Genomic DNA, 20,923 nt, shown 5'->3' with positions numbered 1-20,923 from the left:
GTGAAATCAATGGGCGGGCCTTACGCGGAAGCGTTACTGATGATTGGACCAAAGCCCCTTCAGTAATCCAATTAACCAATAGAAAGCTTTATCCGGTTATTCTTCTACTCGTTTCCTTTGAGTGACCGACCTCACGTCCTCAACGTAAAGTGGTGCTGGTGAGAAGCTAGGACGCCTGTCCTCTCCCGGGATTTTGGGGTGAAATAAAAGCCGCAATCATGGTTTTCGAGAGGAAAATGATCACATTCGGCGACCCAGACGACGAGGTAGGAATAAATACTGATGTGTATCTTTTAAAGGCTATTTTAGTGTGTGTTAAATAATATAACCATACGAGATAGCGCGACTCTACTGGTCAGTCTAACGTCAGTGATATAACACAAGTGGCAACTGAAGTCTTAGCTGTCTTGTATACGTTTTAACATTATCTTTAGTCTTGAATTTAACATCGGCGGAATTTTTACAATAAACAAGACAGTATGTGACCCAGAAATTCTGTAGTTAAATCTGTAAGATGCCTGTTCCTGCACGGTACATATATGTTGCAACACAAGTTATCTGGGCATTCACATGGATTCCATGAATGAACACTGATAGTCATCACTCAGGTGATAAAACGGTGTATTTAATGATCTAAATAAATTGTGTGATTATTACTTGAATCTTATTAAAGCTTTATTTCTGTTGATTTAGTGCAGTGCTGCTAGTGTTCCTTTTATAATCAAATGCTGTATTTCAGACAAAATTAAATAAATTACCATTATATTTTTGTCACTTAACAGGAGGAAGATGCTCCCGAGGAGGAAGAAGAAGAAGCAGCAGAGGAAGAGGAGGAGGAAGAAGAAGAGGAGGAAGACATGGTTGTAAGTGACCTCTACATACATTTGATAATGTTTTGAAACATAGCGCAATAATTCATCAGCAACAGGAACACAATTTTCTCAGAGTAAAGAAACAAAAAGCTTAGGGAAAGATTGGGGAAACATACACATAAATGACATCCTGCATAAAGAGAGGTACTATAATAATGATGCAGATTTAATAAATAAGAAATTAACAACATAGTAGCATTGGTATAATTTCAAATGAAGGGATGATTTTATATTACCTCCTTAAAATCTGTATTCAGTCTTTTTTGTTCTGATTATATTGTCACTGTGGTTGTCTTCAATTAAAAATGAAAAGTCTATCAGCACATTAGATACATTTTCAATTATGTTTTTACTAATTCTACTTGTATGATAATCTTTCTAACAAGTTATGCTGCAGATTTTAAACTTAAATTTAATATAAAGTAGACAGTGTATCATCTTTGGAAACATAGATGTGCTACACTTTGTTGGTTACCTTAGGGAACTTGACTAACAACTAAGCCGTTTCTCACCAGTCACAACTTTAAAGGGCACACTCACAAGACCATGCCCAAGAATGTTTGACCCCAAAAATCCTGTTTGTTTGACTGGTGAGATGCCTCATGCACAGGTACACAGCTTGGTACATATCATAATAAATTTGACTTTTTCTCCCTTCTTCAGTCTTAAAGAATGATAGCAAAGGGTGCATGTTTACTTTTGGATTTTGGCAGATGCAAATATTAAGAGCCAGCTTGATAAAACCCACAAGAACTCTGAGGTCTTTTGGAAAATGACTCTGGGAAATGACAGAATGTATTTTTTTATACTGCCTGTCTTTTTTATATCATTTTATCCAGTTTGTGTTGCTTATTCTTATTCCAATTCTATTGTATTTTACCACTTTTCTCCTTTGTTGTGTTGCCAGAATGCCAGAATTTCCCATCAGGGGATCAATAAAGTCTCATACGATTTTATCTTACCTTAAAATCCCAAATTATGTTCTCAGCTGTGTTGTATTACAATGTCATGACATATGCAGAGGAGACCCACCTGGGCCTGGAGCACTATGAGTGCAGGCCAGTAAGGGAATTGCAAAGTGGGAATGTTGTACTTTGGAGACAGAAGTGTTGAAGCATCAAATTTTGTTAAAAATTTTGAAATGTATAGAGCCCCCTGTACTTAGTGAAGGATTTGATATTTAACTAAAAACTAATTTTTATTCCCAAAATTTCCTTTAGGCTGTATTACTGCTTTTAAATATATAGTAGAGACATTTGATGTTGGTAAAGAGCATATTTAATCTTACCACAAGTTATAGAACTAGTTGAACGCTATATTATTCAAAGACTGCAAACAGTTTGATTGTTTATGGGGCAATATTTCCTGTGACATTGTACATTTCTTTATTTGTCCCTCTCAGGACCCTATAGAAACGATACGAGCCAAGTGTGAGCAGACTGAGCACTGTGTTCACACTAAGGAGCGTCTGGAGATCTGTGAGGCCCGAGTTGGCTCCAGGTCCAACACTGAGGAGGACTGCACAGAAGAACTCTTTGACTTTTTGCATGCAAGGGACCACTGCGTAAGTTAGATGCACAGAAATATAAAAAGCTCTTCTTTTCAAAAGAAGCCAGACTGTATGTGACTATATCTTTGGAGTTGCTAACTGTGTTCCCCTTTGTCATTACAGGTAGCACACAAGCTTTTCCACAACGTGAAATGACCAGCTCCTCCCGTCTCCACCTCTTGCAGCTGTAGAATCTTTAACTTCTATAATTGTAAAATAATCAGGGCAGTTCTATTGTTGTTTTCCAGTGTTCTGATGTAAATTATTTCCCTGCTTTCCTCAACTGAATGCTGTTTAATTTCAACCTTTATGTATGCAGTGCATGCCTGTGCAGTCAGGGTCAGAGGCAGTTTGTAAAATAAGAATTGCTCATAGGTGATGGAAGCATCCAAGTTGTTGGCTAACAAAGGGCCTAAACAAATAACCCCTCACTGTGGTCTGTTCATATGCAAAAACAGTTATGCTGCTCTGGTAACTGTAACAGTTTCTCAGGTTCAGTCATGGATTCACAGTACTCACCAGAAAAATAAAATCTTTCTTCGGTTCTCACTTTGTCTGAGTTGCATCATTATAATAATCTGAGTAATAAGCAGTAGATCTTTCATAGCTGTCCCTGTTGGTGGGTCTCATAAGGGGAAATGACTGATTCAGTGATGTGTGCTTATTTTTTACTGACACGTGATTAAACCGTGTCAAAACCAAAAGTTCCTGTAAAGTAAAAAACCTGTCAGCATTTCTGTAAAGCAGTCTGTCTATTTTGATTCTCCTGTGGACAAAATGGTGTCTTTTCATATTGTCCTTTACATGTTTTGTGACAAATCTAACCATGCTATACATTGAAAGTCATAGTTATGCCTCACTGTTAGTATCTACAGGTGCAACTCAATAAATAAGGATACTTTTCTGAAAAGTGTTCATTTTTATGCACTCAACACTTGTTGGGCCTCCTTTTGCATGAATTACTGCATCAGTGCCATGGCATGGAGGCAATCAGCCTGTGGCACTGCTGGAGTGTTATGAAGTCCATGTTGCTTTGATGACGGCCTTCAGCACTTCCATGTTTTTGGGTCTGGTGTCACTTCTCTTCCTCTTGACAGTACCCCATAGATTCTACATTGGGATCAGGTTCAGTGAGTTTGCTGGCCAATCAAGCACAGGCATTTCACAGTCATTTAACCAGCTTTGGCACTGCTGGCATGTGCCAAGTCCTGCTGGAGAAGAAAGTCAGTCTCAAAACATCTCAGCAAAAGAAAGCATGAAGTGCTCTCAAATCTCCTGGTAGACGGCTGACAGCGTTGACTCTGGACTTGATAAGCAGTGGATCAACAGCAGCAGATGACATGGTACCCCAAACTGACTGTGGAAACTGAAAACAATGAACTTCAACCATCATGGATTCTGTACCTCTCTGATCTTCCTCCAGACTCTGGGACCTTGATTTCCAAATGAAAAGCAAAATGCACTTTTATCTGAAAACAGGACTTAGACGCTTAAACGCTTATTACTTCCTCCAAGGAGGTTATGTGATTGGGTGCGTTCGTTAGTTTTTTTTTTTAGCAACATAACTCAAAGAGTGATGGACGGATTTTGATGACATTATCAGGAAATGTCAGAAATGGCATAAGGAAGAACTGATTAGATTTTGGGAGTGATCCGGCATACCCTCTGGATCCAGGAATTTTTTATGGATTCTTTACTATTGGGAGCTAGGGCTTATGGAGGAGGTCTGCGCTGTTACCACTTTACACCAGGAGATGGCAGACATGAGTAACTTCAATCCCAGCAGCATTTGTGGGTGTGTTCCTATTCAAAGTTTTAGAGTTTATACAGTTTGAAAGACGCACGCCCGGTTGAGGAGATGAGTTGGAGGATAACAGAGAGAAAGACAGCGAATTGTAGCAAGAATACTCACAATGCTGGGAGGAATAGAGGAATGTTCACCCTCTGCCAAGACTTCCAGTCGTCCAGTGAGACCATGGGTGAGACTGTCAGTGCATCTGCAAAGCCAATGCTATGCCTCACCATGTTTCCACCCCACTGGGATGGGAGAAGTTGATCAATGCCATGTTGTGGGGTGTGTGGGGACAAATCCAGGAATTTTTTTTAAGGGTACTTCACAATTGACTTATGGCTAAGCCATGCCCCCTCCACTCACTCGGACAAACAATGAACATTGAGTGACAGGCGCTATGGCAGTTGTCACAGTAGGAGACATTTCACATTTCACATGCCATTGATGATTTTTGGAGACAGAAAGATCACATATCATCTATAGGTTACCAAAAGGGTCCAAACTACACATTTGAGGAATGTATTAATCATTTCATTGTCAAGAAGGTCGATAAAAAGCTTCAGTTACAAGCCAAAATTTACAGGTCCCAGTGCAAACGTGATCAACCGCATCTAGTTGCCATCACATTGTCAGACCACAAGACAGAGGATCAGCATCAAAGTGCCACTGAAGTGAAGTTTTTTGGCTCAGAGTATGAGAAAAATATAACACCTTTTTACCATCTTTACCAAGAGTGTCTCTTTGTTAGTCTGGTGCAACAGTACTTACATTGAATCATTCAGCATAACGTTTGCCAACCTTTGTCATCTCTGCTATTACAAATAAGTTCATGAAGCTAAGCTCCAGAAGTTGACATTAGTTTAACTAGAGCCCTTTGGACAACAGCTAACAATGATGTACGCTCACCAAAGTACAAAAACTAGAACAAAAATGCCAATGAACTCCCAACAAACAATGTGACACAACGAACAACGCAGCTAGGAGCTAACGCCAGAGATGTTAAAGATAACTTTATATTTCTTTCCAGCAAAGTGACAATATGTAGCCTCAAAGATGATGTTGGCTTACCTTAGAACAGATGTAGACATCCATGTTAACTGTATTCACACTGAGTTGATGTTGTGGTCTACTGCACAATTATATCCAAAGAAGACACTTTTCTTGGTTAAAATGTGGCTTAGGAAAGGGTAAAAATACACTCCGTTGCCCAGCCTCTCAGGATACCTTGTGTTGGGGTTGCATGTACCCCATGAACACAGTTTTACCATTTTTAAACTTAAAATCTCAAAAAACCTCATAAAACCAGACGAAAACGGACTTTCTCCCATTTATTTCAATGGACGTCGCTCATCACGTTTGAGGGCGGGACTTGGCCATAGGTCAATTGGGAAATAGGGCTAATGGCGGAGATCTGCGCTCTCCGAGTGCTTTTCTAGTTTTGTTGTCTGTGGTTCAGGAGTGGCTCCTCTCCAAGTACACGACACTTGTACACTTTCCTGGACCTGTCCGTGTGGTAGTTCTTGATCCACAGATTCCAGTCTCAGTCCGATCCTCAGATGGCTGAGCACATCCCTGTTGCTGGTGCGTTTTTCTGACCACTCTTTCTCTAATCAATTGTCCATGAATATGTTTTGATACAGCCTCTGAGGACAGCATGACCTGTCGATAATGACCTTCTGCAGCTTCCCCTCTTTGTGGGGGTGATGATTATCTTCTGGAAAATAGTCAAAGCAGCAGTCTTCCCCATTTTTGTGGTTGTGTGTGCTGAACCAGAGTGAAAGAATGAAGGATCAGGAAACCTTTGCAAATTGGACTTCCACAATATTCTCAAATTTTGAGATAGTGGTCAAAACAAAAAAGTCAGGAAATGTTTCACTTTGAATGAGATTAATCTAGAATAAATGGAAATTCAACTTTCTGAAGTAGATCACGGGAAAAAACACTTTTACACTATATTCTATTTTTTTTTTTTAGATATACCGGTACTTGTCAACGTTGTTTAAAGTAATTTCTATGTATTTTAGATTCATTTTCAGTAGTAGACGGCAGAAGAATAATTACATAATGGGGTTAATACATTTTTATCTCTGAATTGCTCTAATAATCAGGATTCGGGTCTCATTACATTGGAAAGTACAGATTTGACAGAAGGCATAGGAATAATTTCCGACTGCTCTATACCCAGATTAAAACCCCTCACAGATTAAAAAAAAACAAAACAATATACTAGATAGTGACTGCAGCACACTTGGATGAAAACTGACAAAGGGATTTTGGGAGGTGATCAATAATGTCAGGGGAATCCTACGTTTATGAACTCATTTTACCAAAACAAACCCAACCACAAACATGTAGATCCACAAAACCACTTTAAGTGTCACCTCACACTAGAGGTGTGAAAATGTTTGGTGGTTACTAAGAAAACAAAGCCTCAACCATAGGTAAAGGTTGACTAAAAACTTTATTTGCAAACATGTTTAAAATCACAATAAATAAGAAATCATGGTTCTTTAAAAACAAGCTCTTAAAAACAGTTTAAAAATACAGTATGAACCACAGGGTGGCAGTGTGACTCTTTATCCCACCAGTTAAAGCAGACTGAGGTAGACACTGATTGTTGATGTGCGTTTGAGGTCATTCAGGAATAAAAAAGGTTGATAAAATACAGATAAGTCATGCACACAGTGCATAATATCCCAAAAGATGATGAATTCACTTCATCGCCAGTAGTTCTCTTTGTCAACAAAATCGTCCATGGAGGCCTGTTAGAAGAGAGGAAATACTCAACAACACAGCATGGTGCAAAAATATGTTTTTAAAAGAAGGATCTTTATCACCAGGGTATTAAATAATATCTGAAGGAAGAGATGAACAAGAGCTTTGTTCTCACCTGTGTGAGCAACCTCTCCTTCCTCAGTCTTTTGTAAAAGACGAGCACATCTGGATCTGCTCTGACCACATGGGGATCAAAGTCCATGACCCTCAGACCCTCGAGGCTCCGAGCCCGAGACAAAGCGACATATGCCTGTCCGCTCTCAAACACGCGAGCCAGAGAGATCTCCACACAGTCCAGGGTCATCCCCTAACAGGAAATACATTATTTCACATCTGTCAGAATGATACACTAATTTTAAAAATTGTTTTAATTAATAAAAAAAAAAAAAAGACAAAAAATATGGATCATTGTTACTTGCTGCGAGTTAACTGACATCGAAGTTATTTCATTATCCAAGGCCACATAGGCAATATTTCTAACCAGTTAATCTAAAATATCATTTTTCTCTCACTCATGTCCCCTCGGTCTCCTAGAGCAGTTGCAGGTATTGGTTTTTATTCCTGTGCTGTAAGTCTTTTGCTGTGGGTCAAACAGATGACGCACCGATTGTGACCGATGAACTCAATTACCTAGAGGCGCCTTTTTATCACCAACAGTTTCAGAGTTTGCAGATATACAATCTGCTGTGGGAGGAGAGTGGGAGCTGCTGGTGAGACAGCTGAATGATTGGTGAAGACAGTTACTGGCACACAGACGGATGACAGGAAGTGGAGGTGGAGAGGAGAGAGGGAGTCCCCGGTAAGCTGGATTCAGGGAAGTTTTGATTGCATGGTCACGTCTTAAACCTCTGTAGGCCATAGGCACGCCTCCAGAACATATTTCACATCAGTTGACACCCTCGTCTAACATGGACGCTAACAGTTTGACTAACCCAATCACAGTGCTCTCAAAACGAAGACTGCCTCTCCTCTTTATTTCTCTGAGGGGTATTATTGTGGCTTGTTTGCCTTGTTCAGATTCATATTTCGAAACAGTATATTGTTGCACCTTTCTCTTAGATCTTAGAAGTAATGTTGCTTAAATGAAAATATGTAAAAAGAGTGCATAAATATTCACCCCCTTTATATTGATTGACCTAATTCAACAGAGGTCTAGCCAAGTCTCAAAATTAGTGAAATGGAGATCAACTGAGTGCACTGAATGTTTCTCAAGGGATTATAGTATGAAGACATTTTCAGTCACTGGTTAACCAGTATTCATGGCTACTATTACACCATGAAGACAAAAGAACACTCCAAGCAACTAAGAGAAAAGTTGCTGTTCTTTAGCACCATTTGAGTAGATGAGGATTTTCAAAATATTGAGTAAAGCAGCATACTCCCCAAAAAAAAAAAATTCAGATACATGAAAAAAAATCTTTTTAGGGTATTTAATTCTAAAGACCACAATGCATTGCAAAAGACCTTCATCACCAACAATACTAACAAAGGCCAAGTGCTGAAACAAAGTTCATATCGGATCCTGTTCAGATTTCCCAAAGAGCGTATTTGTCAAATGTTTGACACCACTCACAAAAAAAAAAACAGGTGTTTGAGAACTTGTGAGCCAGCACATGACCCAGAGGTCAGTGCTGCACCAAGACAAAGGACCGTCGACAGCAATATGTAAAGCTAAAAGACTAACCTAGCCAGGTCCCTTGGGTCCTTGAGCGTTTCTCTTTCCTTCTCTTTAAACATCCCTCATGGGACCGACAAGCACTGGGAAGAGAGTTTTCTATTTCTGTGGCCCCAGACTTTGAAACTCACTACCTCTGGGTATTAAAATTGTGAGCTCTAAGTTTGAAAATAAATAAATAATAAAAAAAATAAGACAAATCTCTTCAATCTGGCTTTCCTTCTGAGCGATTTTGATTTTTTTTCCATCTGGTCTTATCCAACTTTTATAGATTCGAATTTACATGCCCCCCACACCTACGCTATTTTGAGGCTTAATTTCATAAACTTAAAGATGTCTCTCATGACTGAAATTTGGCCAGGTGGTTCATACAACAGGTGGTTTGGCCTGTCAAACAACAAACCTAGAACAAAGTTTTTTTTTCACTCTATGGGGACTTTAAACACCCAATTTTTTGGCTAATCTGCCTAATAGTTATCCCTTCATTCCACTGAAAACCCTTAATTACCACCTCCAATTAAAGCTTTTAAGACTCATTATCTGGGGACCATAAATGTATGAACTACATATTTCTCATCTTTCCCGTAGTTGCTAAAACTTTATGAAAAAGTTTAGCCTGCTGGAAGAGAAGTTAAGGTACATACAAAAATCATACATTTCTATCCTCTGCTTGACTCATAAATATGTCATGTCATATTCAGATATTGATGATTTTATTTTAATGGCTAGCAGACAGATGGACCAGATGCTTACCAATATAATTTCCTCACTTGTGTACAGGTAAATTCAGGCAATTAACTATACTTAAAACGTATTCCTTGAACATTTTCTCATACCAAAGCTCAAAAATAGATTCTAAGATGAGCACAGTTTGTTTAACTGACACTCTCTTCTCTCTCAGGGCTCTTAACCTTGGATTAGAGGCAATAATATGAACAATGACGGCGCTTCAGGGCCAACTCAGACACAACAATCAACACGGCTGCAGTGTCTGTCTGCCTGGAGGGCTCAGCAAACCTTATAAAAGACAAACTATTATTTGTCTCAATTCAATTAAAATGTCGATTAATGCAATGAGTCACATATTAGAGAGGGTTCCACACAACTAAGAAAAATCCCATGGCAGCTCTGAACTGAACCATGGCTTCCAGACAGAGACACTAAAGTCATACAGAGGCTTTATCTAGTTATTATGGGTTAATTGTAAGGGCTGTACTCTGTGTGGTGGACTTGTGCTCACCTGGCTCTTGTGGATAGAGATGGCCCAGGCTAATTTGAGCGGCAGCTGTTGTCGAGTGAGGTTGATCCCCCCACCGGACTTAAACACCCAGCGCTCAGGCTTCAGCACCTCTGTGATGCCGCACAGGAAACGCACCCGTGGGAGTCCTGACAAAACAGGGAATGAGTCAGCACACAATAAGAAAAGTGGCAACATTTTCACTGAAGCTGAACTTCTTCTGATTAAACATGAATGACCTTCAGTTCCTCTGAAATTAAATATCCAACACGGATGTTTTTAATAACACTGGAATTGAATTGAGTAAATGAGGTGCCAGAGTTACTCTAAATTTAAGGTGCTAAAGAGGTTAACATTTAAACTGACAGCTGTGATTGGCTGGCAGGGTCATAAACATAGTCATAAACTTTACTGACCATGTTTTCCAGGCTCAAACCCAACCACGACTCCTCGTGCTCCATTCACCAGACCACGAGCAACATCCAGGTTTTTGGTCAGCATGACCTTCAAAATAACAGAATCACCAAAGATTTAAAGGCTGTTATTACTCAAACCAAGATTAGTTCATGTAAAAAGCGATTTTTTACATGCATATTTGAAGCAGCTAAATAAGTTTTCAAAATAAATACTCACAGTGTATGTACATGCAAGCCTACCTGTGCTCCCACTTTGAGTTGGATTAACCTGTTAACAGGAGTGTGAGCGTCAGTCATCCTCACCAGAGCCGGGTCACTGTCCAGAGCCTCAAACACACGCACTGAGCCTGTCGGACAGAGGAGCGTTGTTAAACAGAGTAAGACTGGCAGTTTCTTGCACAGAATATAATGGGAAAAGGAAAACGGCCAAACAAAGAAAGAAGGCTTAGCTTAGCAAAAACCTTGGACCTGGAAGTAAACCTTTTTGCCACCCTGGATCAGGCGGCCCAACATACTTATGACCAGGGGTTGGTTCTTTAAAAGCTTTTAAAGTGATCAGAATGCTCCACAGTGATCCTCTTTTCTTCCAAAGATCACATAATCCAGATCACTTTAATAACCGTTTAAAGAAAAACTGTACTGGATTAACCTGATCCAAGTAACGGCTTTTAAGCATTACCAAACTGGGATTACCATTGTTTTAAAGAAGAACTGACACAACACTCTTTATCCACAGGGGACGCCAAAGTCTCCACACTAAAAGACCCTCATTGCTCCTTTATGGTATTTATGATTTGATAACAATGCTATTTAGTGATATATTTCATCAGAACAAACCATCATTGTTTTACAGTCTCAATATCTACTTTATCTACATGGACAATACAGTAAGACTGCATTCTATTGCAAAATGTAGTCAGAAAAAATGTCTCAAAATTTCAACAACCTGGAAGTGTTTTGTTTGACCAATTGAATCGTTACTGTACTTTAAACCTCCATAATCCACATTATGGAATCAGGTTGGACCTAGTTCTTTTAGATCAAAACAATCCTGTTAATAAACAACAAATATTCTTAAAAATGTGTGTCTTATTTTGATTAAAAACAAACAAACAAAAAAAAAATCGCTGAGTTACCTGATTTTATCTAATCCTGCAAACCATTTACTTATCAACACAATTTCAAGACTTGATCCTATCAGACAGCTTTCACCCTGCTGAATTACTTTTGAACAACTGGGCAAAAAAAATCTGGAGTGGATCAACTTTCCACAAAACAGACTTTAAAAGACAACACGTACTCTTAATGGGATCTTCACATGATCTACTTGGTCCTCCAGGGGAAAAAAAACCACCTACTGAAAGTTGCAGATTATGAATCAAATTTATTCAGAGGTAACTCAAACATTTGGAATACACAGACTGGAGTTAAACAAGTGAAGTCTGCCTCACCCTGACAATCTCCTTTGAGGAAACTTGTCTGAGACAGACAACCTGACATGACTCAACCAACAAATAACAGCTCTTCCAATTTTCACCTGAAACCACATCACCAACCCCTGAGAAGTGAAGTGAAAAGCTCATAGAGGAGAGTTCAGACCTGGAAGCTGCTGAAGTTTGTTCTCGTTTGTGAGCTCGACATCATCCTTGTGTGTGCACAGCCTCGTGGCGAGGATGCCGTCCCTCTCGATTTGATGATAGGCACTCTTCAACAGCTTAGCAGTGACTTCCTCTGTCACCCTGAACAGTGTTTATTAGGGCAGAAAAGAAGTGAAAACTATTTCTGCAGCAGAGCTCAATGTTCTATTAGAACGTCAAAGTGAAAGGTTTCTACTGCTCTAAAACAATCTATGAAAAAATAAACCAACAACATGATAAACGGTTCAATTAGTGAAATGCTTAATAACTGAGAAATGTATTACCAGTACATTTTTCTTTTTGTTATAAAACTATAAAAACGTTGGACAAAGCCCGTCATCTTACCTGCCCACCCTCACTGCCTGCAGGAGGGAGATAAAAGTCTGGTCTGTCTGCCTTCGCACCTCTGTAAGCTCCATGTTGAGCTGGATGACCTTCCGCCAACTCCTGGCCTGAAGCAAAGACCACCATGAGTATGAGTTAATGATTCACAACAGCCCCCACTCACACAACTGTTTACGTAAGAGTTCACACAACATTAGAGTACCTGGCTACAAATAAAACACAAAATTTGCTAGTTATTGGTCAGGTACGAGACTGGAAAAGGCTAAACAAGACTTCGCTGACCACAACTATCTGGGATACCTGTTGGAAAGCCTGACTGAAATGTGTGTTCTGGGTTAGGGTTATTGTGCTGTCCCTAATGTCTGTGGGTTGAGAACTGAAGGATCTCAAAAGTTGAAATCATAAGGCCATGTCGGCAGGAAACAGCAAACCTGACATGCCGGATCAACTCATATACATTGGATGTATATATCTGACATTCATCCAGGAAAGCTCTCATAGAAAATGTTTGGGAGGGGCAGGACTTCTCAGAAAATCTTTAGAAGGTGATTGGAGGAACGTTCTGTCACATTCATGACAGGCCAATCAGAGCAGAGCTCTGAGATGGCGCACTGTGCAACGTAACCCCCCCACCTCCAGCTTTTATTTTCTTGCATCTGATTGGTTAAAAGTTACACAAACACACAAACACAAAGGAAACACACAGAGACACAAACAGCCCCTATGCAGAACGATGAGGAGAATATACATCTTTATCCCATGCAGGGAGGGGACACATCACTATAGGAGATGTGCAAAAACATCTCTGCCAAGACAAGCTGTTGATGTGGCTCTTTGCTCTGGTTTTAAAAAAGAAATGTGGTCCAGTTTCGATTAAACTGCTGCGTTCGTTACAGCAACATCCGAGCTAACAGCTAGCAACAGACAGAAAAAAACCCACCACCGTGGCTAATTCTGAGCTTATCACTCCACTATCAGGCCTGGTACACAACCACTCGCAACAACTAACCCTTTCCTCCCTATCACATACTGTACTCATGCCGAAGCAGGTTGGCAAAAGAGAGAAAACACCTTTTCTGTAGCAGAAAGCTTTGTGTTGCTCTCTGCGCTTGTTAAAGAAATGTTGTCCAATTCTGAAAAAAGTGCAGCTGTGGCTAATTCCATGCAAATCACTCCACTAACAGCCATTGTATACAAGCACTCACACAACAAGAAACCCTTTCCCCATTACATACTCATGCCGAAGCAGGTCTGCAGAAGAGTGAAAAACATCTTTCCCAACATGAAAAAATGTAAGGGTTGTTTTTATTCCCTATTTCATACAGAAATGTGGCCCAGTTCTAGTAAAACGGATGTTATGCTAAAGCCATATCTGTGCTATTTACAGCAGTGGAGGCAGCCATTACCAAGGGCTTTCGGTACAACTAAACCTGAACTCTGTATGGTATAACTCTTAAAGTAGCATCGCTCACTCAGTCAGTCACTTAGTCAGATACGGACAGATCCATCTGCAGGGCTGACCTCAGCAGTCAGCCAAAAAGGCATTTTAACATGAGGTGTGCAGGCGACTTCTACTGCTCTTAAGCAAACCTCTGGTGGACAGCCGAGGAATTAGTTTTTTCACTTCTGCACTGGCTTCATTTTTTCTCTGCAGGAGACTGCTGTTTGGTGTGATCACCTTATATTTTTACACTTATGCAATAGTCCTAGTAAACTGTTAGTCCAAGGATTCACATTTAGTCTGACCTGGAAGCAGAAACGTGCCTTCTCTTTCCCTTTGGACACAGGAGGCAGCTGGAGGAAATCCCCACACACGATCAGCTGGATGCCTCCAAATGGCTCTGTAGACCTCCTCACAGACCTGCAAGAGAACAAGTGATGTTATTTTCTATGTCAGGAAGGGTGATCAGGGCGTTTATGATGTCAATACAGATCCAACTAAGAATCCTTGTCATTATTAACTATCTTTAGTTATTTTCGCATTTATATATTTAGAGACCAAAAGATTAACAGAGGATTGTCTGTCATGTTCTAAAGGGAGGTGTCTCAACTTTGTGCCTGAAGCCAGAGTATGTCATGTTTGTTGATTTGATCCATTTCTTTAGTTACTATCTCACATCTTGGCAGTGATGGCCTGAGTTATCTTTAAGTATGTCTGAGCTGCTCTTTTGAACGTGATGTCTCAAGAATACTTCGAGGGGGCACAGATGGCCTAGTGGTTAGCTCTTTGCCGCACTTCCCCACTTTGCTATCCCTGTGTCGGACTCTTAGGTTTCCTCAAACTTTGCACAAATGTCCACTCTGACTCAATGATGAACTGATTACATTTTAGAGATTATAAGTCACACACTAATACAGGACTGTGTTTAGAGATTTTTCTCTTCATTTGGCACCAACCTAGCCTTGGACCTGAGGTTAAAGTGATTACAGTTTTGAAGGTCTAAGGTCACTGTGACTTTAAGAGGTTGCAGTGACCTTGTACCATATTTCATCCTGACCCAACACTGTACTTATTTTAAAATGTTTTAAAAAAGCTCGTCTGGAATGAATGACAGTGAATCTATTTTTGGACAAGATGAAAACTGTTGAGAGCTGTAAACTATGGAATTTAGGGCATGATGATGATGCTCATTCAATTTTCAAGAACCCATCGGCATGGAGAGAAAGTATGGTTAAATTAAAATCAATTCTGTCTATTTAGTAATTTCTTTTATAATCAGGAAGCAATGTTACATGGAGAACAGCACCAGTCAAGAGTGTTGAAACACTGAGGCAAAATGAAAATAAAATGAAATTTTCCTCAATTTGCAAAAAGACAGCATCTTTAAAAAAAAAAAAAAAACTATTTACAGTAATACAATCAGATCTCTAAGTGTGCCAGATACTTTTGAGAATGTGTTTGCAGAAGAGCATGTCGAAACAATAATAAGTGCGACTCATGTCCTGCAAGAAAACAAAACAATTATAGCCTGGATTATACTATATTGTTTTGATGTGTGCGCTTTATACTACAGTTCTGCAAAAGAAGGACGGATATTTCTAGAATGAAAATTAGTTAAATGTAAAAACCAAAACATGGTCATTTGGTGAGGTTTATGCCTAAATCAAAGTAACGTTTACAAAATCCTTAAAATGAAAGTCTACACATGACTATTCTTGTATGTGCATGGCTGTGTCCGACTTTACCTTAACCATCTTAAAGTACAGTGGGGATCCCCGGTCTCTGGTATCTGTATTTTGGGGGTTGCAGGCTGAAAAGTTTGAGAACCCCTGCCTTATACAACCCAACGTCAAAAATACTGAAATTTCCCTTTAACTTTTTGCTCAGCTTTGTTCTCATCTCACCTGGCCACAGACTCAAGTTTGTCGAAGAACTCAGCCTCCACCATGGAGACCTCATCAATGATCAGATGTCTGCAGCTGGTCCAGTGCTGCAGCACGCCGGGTCTCTGAGCTAGCTCGATGCACTGCTCCAGAGGGGCCGAACCTGAACCAATACCTGAAGATGACAAACAGAAAAAGAGGAAGACAGTCAGTCAGAGGGGACACAAAAGGCTAATATGAAAAGGAATACTCAACACTGCCTCTATCCGGATTATAATTTCGGTCTAAAATATACCATCACACGGACACTTATGGAGAGTTAAAGTCTCAAGAAGCATCTAAATACATAACCTTTTTCTATAGATTTTTAACCATTATATGATCTCACTCACAGCTTTAGGATTTGAAGATACCACCTGTTCACTCGCTCATTTTAACCAGCATTGCCTCAACATTTGGTGTTTTGATGAAAACAAGTACTGTCATCAAAGATGATGAATCAAGTGAATAGTCATATATTTATCAATGATAAACAGCTTCTTTATTATATTGCCCCTTGCAAACATTGCAAAGCCATGACTCCATGGTTAGATGCAGACTTTTGAGCTTTGCATGGTAGTATGGAAAATGTCTTTAGATGTTGTGAACCAATTTTTAGGGAGGGAAATGGTAAACCTGATTGGAACAGTAAGGGAAAACTCAGCAGTAATTTCCTGTTGCTATAAAAGGGTACTATTCTGAGACTGTAACCACACATTTACAATTTAAAGAAGACAGAACATTTCTCTTTTATAATAAGTGATATAACAAAAACATATTCCTCTGCCACAGCTACACCTTCTGATGTCAGCTAAATTCTATAAGAATTTTTAATCTTCAAGTTATTTACAACACATGGCCAAATCAGGATTTGATTAAAAAAAACATTCTGCAGGAGTTCATTAAAATATAAACACTGTAAATCATAAAGGCTTGGCCTCAAGCTGCTTTTCAGCAGGAGGCCACACTTTTCACAGCACAGCCTCATTTCAGGATATGCATTTGCTCCAACCAGCAAATAGACCAATTATTTGGATAATTTTTTTATTTCCCACCTCTGATTATGTGCCATTTCCTGTGGTCTATTTCAGTCAGGCTTATGTAAAATCCATTATATCTCCTCAGAATTATACAAAAACTAACCAGCAAAGTTGTGTAATGTTGTTCCCCCGATGTGACAAGCAGCCACTCCTGTGCTGGCTGTGGCAAAGGTGCTCTTTGGAGGGAGAGATCCCATGATCCTCTTAAGTAAGAAGGACTTTCCAGTACCTGGAGGACAGATTCAACATACAATTGATTATGATAATAACTTAAATAAAAGAGAAAACACAAACCACCATCCAATAAGTGAAGATTTTTGAAAGGTCTTGTGATTACATGACAGAACCACAGAGATATCACAAAAAACACAGAGATGGTTTTGCAAAATATTGAGGCTAATAGTTCTATAAATGTATAGATAATATATTTGGACAGTAATCTGCACCAAATGAACACAGAAAATAAACCAAATGGTGAAATGTATACATACAGTCATGTGCATACGTTTTAGGCATGTTGGGTGTTTAAAATATATCACAGGGCCCTATGCGCCACAACCCAGGGCTGGAGGGGGCGGGTGCAGAATCAAGCTCAACACACGTGAGGCTTGACAGCATCTCTTTTGTCTGGGCCTTTTCCTCCCTGGTAACAAAAAACTGCTGGTGGGTCCTTGGGACATCCACAGTACAACCAGGGGCTTGTGGCAACCCTACCTCCAGACTGGACAGTACTCTAGGCCTTGCTCACTCTGTGCATTCACCTGTTACTCCCCCCTCAGGGTGTGGACTTAAATTTTTCAACAGATTATTTTTCCATGCCCTTGGTAACATGGAAGGACACCCAGAGCTTGACCTGGGTTGTGTGATCCTCCTTTCTGCCTGATGTTGCCCTCTGGCTGGCTTACTCCCCATTACCACCTTACTTCAGCTCCATTTTTTCCTGCAAAATGCCTAAAAGTTCTGCACAATAAAGTATGTCATCAATAAAATAAATGCATTATACCACCAAGATACAGTAGGATGAGGAAGTCACCCACAGAAGGCATGAAAAAAAGACAGGAAGATAAAGGTAAGTGGAACAAAATTAAACTTGATTTAAAACACTATTTGGGACACTGACATTTTGTATACATCTTCTTATATATTACCAATTACATTTAAAAATCTGTGTGATCTTCTTTGATGACAATCTTCAAAGATGTATTGAAAGTCACGCATGATTTTATAAGAGGGACGTTCCAAAATCTATGTTCACCATTACTATGGCTGATGTTTTCAAAAAGAGGAATTCTAAAGCCTTAGTTTCCAACCTGGCATCCAGGACCCCCTGGGGAGGCACAAATGACACATGGGGGGCGTTGTCTGCTCTGAGGCTGTCCAAATTAGACTATTGGTTGTCTCATAGTGTAATTGCTTGAGTCATTGTAAGATTTTCAGAAAAATAAGGCACAATAAATCAGCAGCGTTAGGAGAGTAGAGTTGGGCAGATATCAAAATTTGGCCAAAAAATTAGGCAATTATGCTATGAGGCTAACGTTACGCATATATACTAAAATCATGATATAACACTTATTGAATACTTAACCAGTGGTTTCCAAAGTGGGGTTGTGAGACACTGAAGGGTGAGTCAATAATCGATAGGGCTGAAACGATTCCTCAAATCATCCGAGTGATTTGATTAGAAAAATAATAATTGAATGTTTGAATGAAGAACAGTTAAGACTTATATTGATGATAAATTGACACCAATCAAATAGAAACACTATTGCATGTGAATGTGAAATATTACATTCATGCATAAAGTAGAGGATTTTAAAATGATTAAGTGTCCCTTTACTTTAATGGCAAACTGGAAAATAAATATAAACTGCAATGATAGTAATAAGTGTTGGCACCAAAAATTTTCAGGGAGAGGATCCCTAAAACCCCAAATATGGCATAAAGCATAATCTAATGCAATTATTTATCTTCCTTTCCCTGTAACTTTAAGAAATGTAAATTGTCATCAAAACGTCACTGTACTATAATAAAAATAAAAATTATATATATATATATATATATATATATATATATATATATATATATATATATATATATATATATATATATATATATATATATATATATATATATAAATATAAATATATACACTTTTTTTTTTTTTTTTTTTTTTTTTTCCTTTTGAGAACCTGTTAATACCAATTTTTAATATAGAAGTAGTTCATTTCAGGGACCAATCTCCTTTTCTCATTTGTCTAGTACTTCCTCTCTTGAAAAAAAGCAAAAGTGACTGATTAAAAAAACGCAATATTTCTTATTAGAGTACTCAATTAATTGCAAGAAGAATTGATAGAGTACTCGACTACAAAAAGAATGGATCACTGCAGTCCTAATAATCTATGGATTAAGATGGTAATTATCAGATCTTACAGCCTTATTTTTGGTAACAGAAAAAAAAGAAGAGTTATTTGATACTTGCCATCATAATGTACAAGGAATTCTAGAAAAAAAGGAAAGGGGCGTCCCTGCCAGAGGTTAATACTAGACGAGCGTCCTTGGTTAGGGAACCAGAAACTGCCCTCAAAAATAACTCTATTTTGAGAAAGGACAATAGCCATATGCAATATTAACTATTTTAATGCCATCTAGTAATCAACCTTGGATAGTAAATGAATTCTATTGTCACAGACTCACCGGCGCTTCCAGTGAAGAAAACGTTTTTCCCACTCAGCACTGCGCTCAAGACAGCAGCCTGATCTTTATTCAGCTTTCGTGTTGGCAGAGAAAGGATGGGCTTTTTACTTGGGTTGGACTTCACCTAAAAAAAAAAAAAAAAAAAAAAAAGAGGATCAGTCTGTAAAGCAACATTTTAAAGCTCCCTTGAGGAACTTTAGCTTTGTGTTGATTTCTGGGACCCTGTGGACAATGTAGAACCTCTTTTCTCTTTGCTATTGTGTCCTGCATGTTGTAGGCAGCATTTTTGAATTAACAAGGCCTTCCCTTGTTTAATTCTCCCAGTTTAGCTATCTCTCTCTTTGATGATATTTGCAATGCAAAAGGTAAAAGTGTTCTGGCATGTTTCTCAACATGGGATGAGAAATGACTTGCTTAAGTGTGTTGTGTATGTTACATTGTGTATATGTGTGTTCCACTCACTGGGCTGAAGTTTGTGTCACTCCTCGGCCTCTTGACCTGCTGTCCTGTCCCTGCCACTGCTGTCTTATTGGTGCAGTCACTCAGGCCTTTAGGAGCAGCTTTACTCCTCAGCTCATTCACTTTCTGGATATCTTTCTGCTGCAGGGGACTGATGGTCTCGAAGCTGCGGGGCAGGCCAGCTTTGAGCTTCTCCCTGTCACTCAAAGGCTTGCTGGCCTGCCAGGCCTGGTGTTTGATGCTCAGGGTTTTCAGGAAGAGGTTCAGCTTGTCTGGAGGACAATTGGACATGAGCACCTGGATGTTTTCCGGCAGAAGTTTGACAGTGCACTTCCCTTCTCTGGCAAACTTTGTGAACAGCTTGAATTCTCTCAGACGGTAACTTTGAGGGATTTTTCCATCGTGGAGTCGGAGGATGATCTCCTGGAACTCATTTCGGCCCAGAATAACAGAGGCTTTCCGGATGACCTGTCTCCGGGTGGCCTGTCCGGAGGTGTTAAGCTGTTCCACCGTCACACAGCACTGCAGCTGGGCTCCGTCCTCCATTGCAACAACTTTCTACGACATGAAAGTGTTTACATTTGTTATAAATCAGTAGCTTCTTCAATCAGCTTCATGTAAAGTAAGAGAGCTTTATGAGACAATGCAAATAAAGCAAACACAACTGTTTCTAACAACCGGAATGACACAATTTACCGCAGCTGAGCTTCATATAATCAACCTCAAACTTTCTGATCTCGCTAAATTATATTGCAACAATTGAATCAAACAGCGTGACCAAAATGACTCAACATGACAAAAGATTTTTTCTTTATCAGACCATTACCTTTGTTGTCAAGCCAAATAGTCCAGATCTTTGTCTGTTCTCCTTCTCCGTCTAGCTGCTCCTCAGTCCAGCCTCTGCGACCACAAATTTCAAATTGTCAGTTCTTGAAATCAGCCAATAGCTGAGCGACAGTCCTGGCCAATCAAAGGGTGGATATTTAACTGCGCATCCAATAAAACAGCAAAGAACGCCCCCCTGTGGAAAATCTGACCAATCGGTTGAATCAACATGGACTACGTCATC

General features: G+C 39.4%; 2 protein-coding genes across 3 annotated transcripts; one reads left to right on the top strand and one right to left on the bottom strand.

Moving 5' to 3' along the window:
• The first annotated feature begins 125 nt into the window (after nt 1-125).
• Nucleotides 126-2,970, top strand: LOC121520309 (cytochrome b-c1 complex subunit 6, mitochondrial-like). The gene is made up of 4 exons (XM_041803685.1): nt 126-266; nt 783-863; nt 2,275-2,436; nt 2,545-2,970. The coding sequence occupies exons 1-4, from the start codon at nt 219-221 to the stop codon at nt 2,575-2,577; spliced, it is 324 nt and encodes a 107-aa protein (XP_041659619.1). The 5' UTR covers nt 126-218; the 3' UTR covers nt 2,578-2,970.
• A 3,685-nt stretch (nt 2,971-6,655) lies between these two features.
• pif1 (PIF1 5'-to-3' DNA helicase homolog (S. cerevisiae)) lies at nt 6,656-20,789 on the bottom strand. Of its 2 annotated transcripts, none has more exons than XM_041802580.1 (13): nt 20,681-20,789; nt 19,858-20,412; nt 19,396-19,519; nt 16,805-16,930; nt 15,644-15,797; nt 14,045-14,159; nt 12,299-12,405; nt 11,916-12,055; nt 10,557-10,663; nt 10,317-10,404; nt 9,904-10,049; nt 7,104-7,295; nt 6,656-6,975 (listed from the first exon to the last, which is right to left on the bottom strand). In XM_041802580.1, the coding sequence occupies exons 2-13, from the start codon at nt 20,398-20,400 to the stop codon at nt 6,931-6,933; spliced, it is 1,887 nt and encodes a 628-aa protein (XP_041658514.1). In that variant the 5' UTR covers nt 20,401-20,412; nt 20,681-20,789; the 3' UTR covers nt 6,656-6,930. The 2 variants fall into 2 exon arrangements, with proteins under 2 accessions (XP_041658514.1, XP_041658515.1); XM_041802581.1 differs by having other exon boundaries at nt 19,858-20,408; nt 20,681-20,785.
• Nucleotides 20,790-20,923: the final 134 nt, after the last annotated feature.

Source organism: Cheilinus undulatus, linkage group 13 (assembly GCF_018320785.1).
Source record: "Cheilinus undulatus linkage group 13, ASM1832078v1, whole genome shotgun sequence".
In the NCBI taxonomy this organism is placed as follows: Eukaryota; Metazoa; Chordata; class Actinopteri; order Labriformes; family Labridae; genus Cheilinus; species Cheilinus undulatus.
Note: the sequence above shows the minus strand (reverse complement) of the source record. Positions and strands in the feature narration are given on the sequence as shown.

What these genes read in the sequence shown, in the direction of transcription:
- LOC121520309 (XM_041803685.1), top strand. Translation starts at nt 219, where the DNA reads ATGGTTTTCGAGAGGAAAATGATCACATTCGGCGACCCAGACGACGAG. An exon ending in AAGAGGAGGAAGACATGGTT is followed by an intron (nt 864 to 2,274) that starts GTAAGTGACCTC and finishes TGTCCCTCTCAG; the next exon opens with GACCCTATAGAAACGATACG. An exon ending in TGCATGCAAGGGACCACTGC is followed by an intron (nt 2,437 to 2,544) that starts GTAAGTTAGATG and finishes TTGTCATTACAG; the next exon opens with GTAGCACACAAGCTTTTCCA.
- pif1 (XM_041802580.1), bottom strand. Translation starts at nt 20,400, where the DNA reads ATGGAGGACGGAGCCCAGCTGCAGTGCTGTGTGACGGTGGAACAGCTT. An exon ending in CAAACTTCAGCAGCTTCCAG is followed by an intron (nt 10,664 to 11,915) that starts GTCTGAACTCTC and finishes TCTGTCCGACAG; the next exon opens with GCTCAGTGCGTGTGTTTGAG. An exon ending in GTTTGAGCCTGGAAAACATG is followed by an intron (nt 10,050 to 10,316) that starts GTCAGTAAAGTT and finishes CTGTTTTGTCAG; the next exon opens with GACTCCCACGGGTGCGTTTC.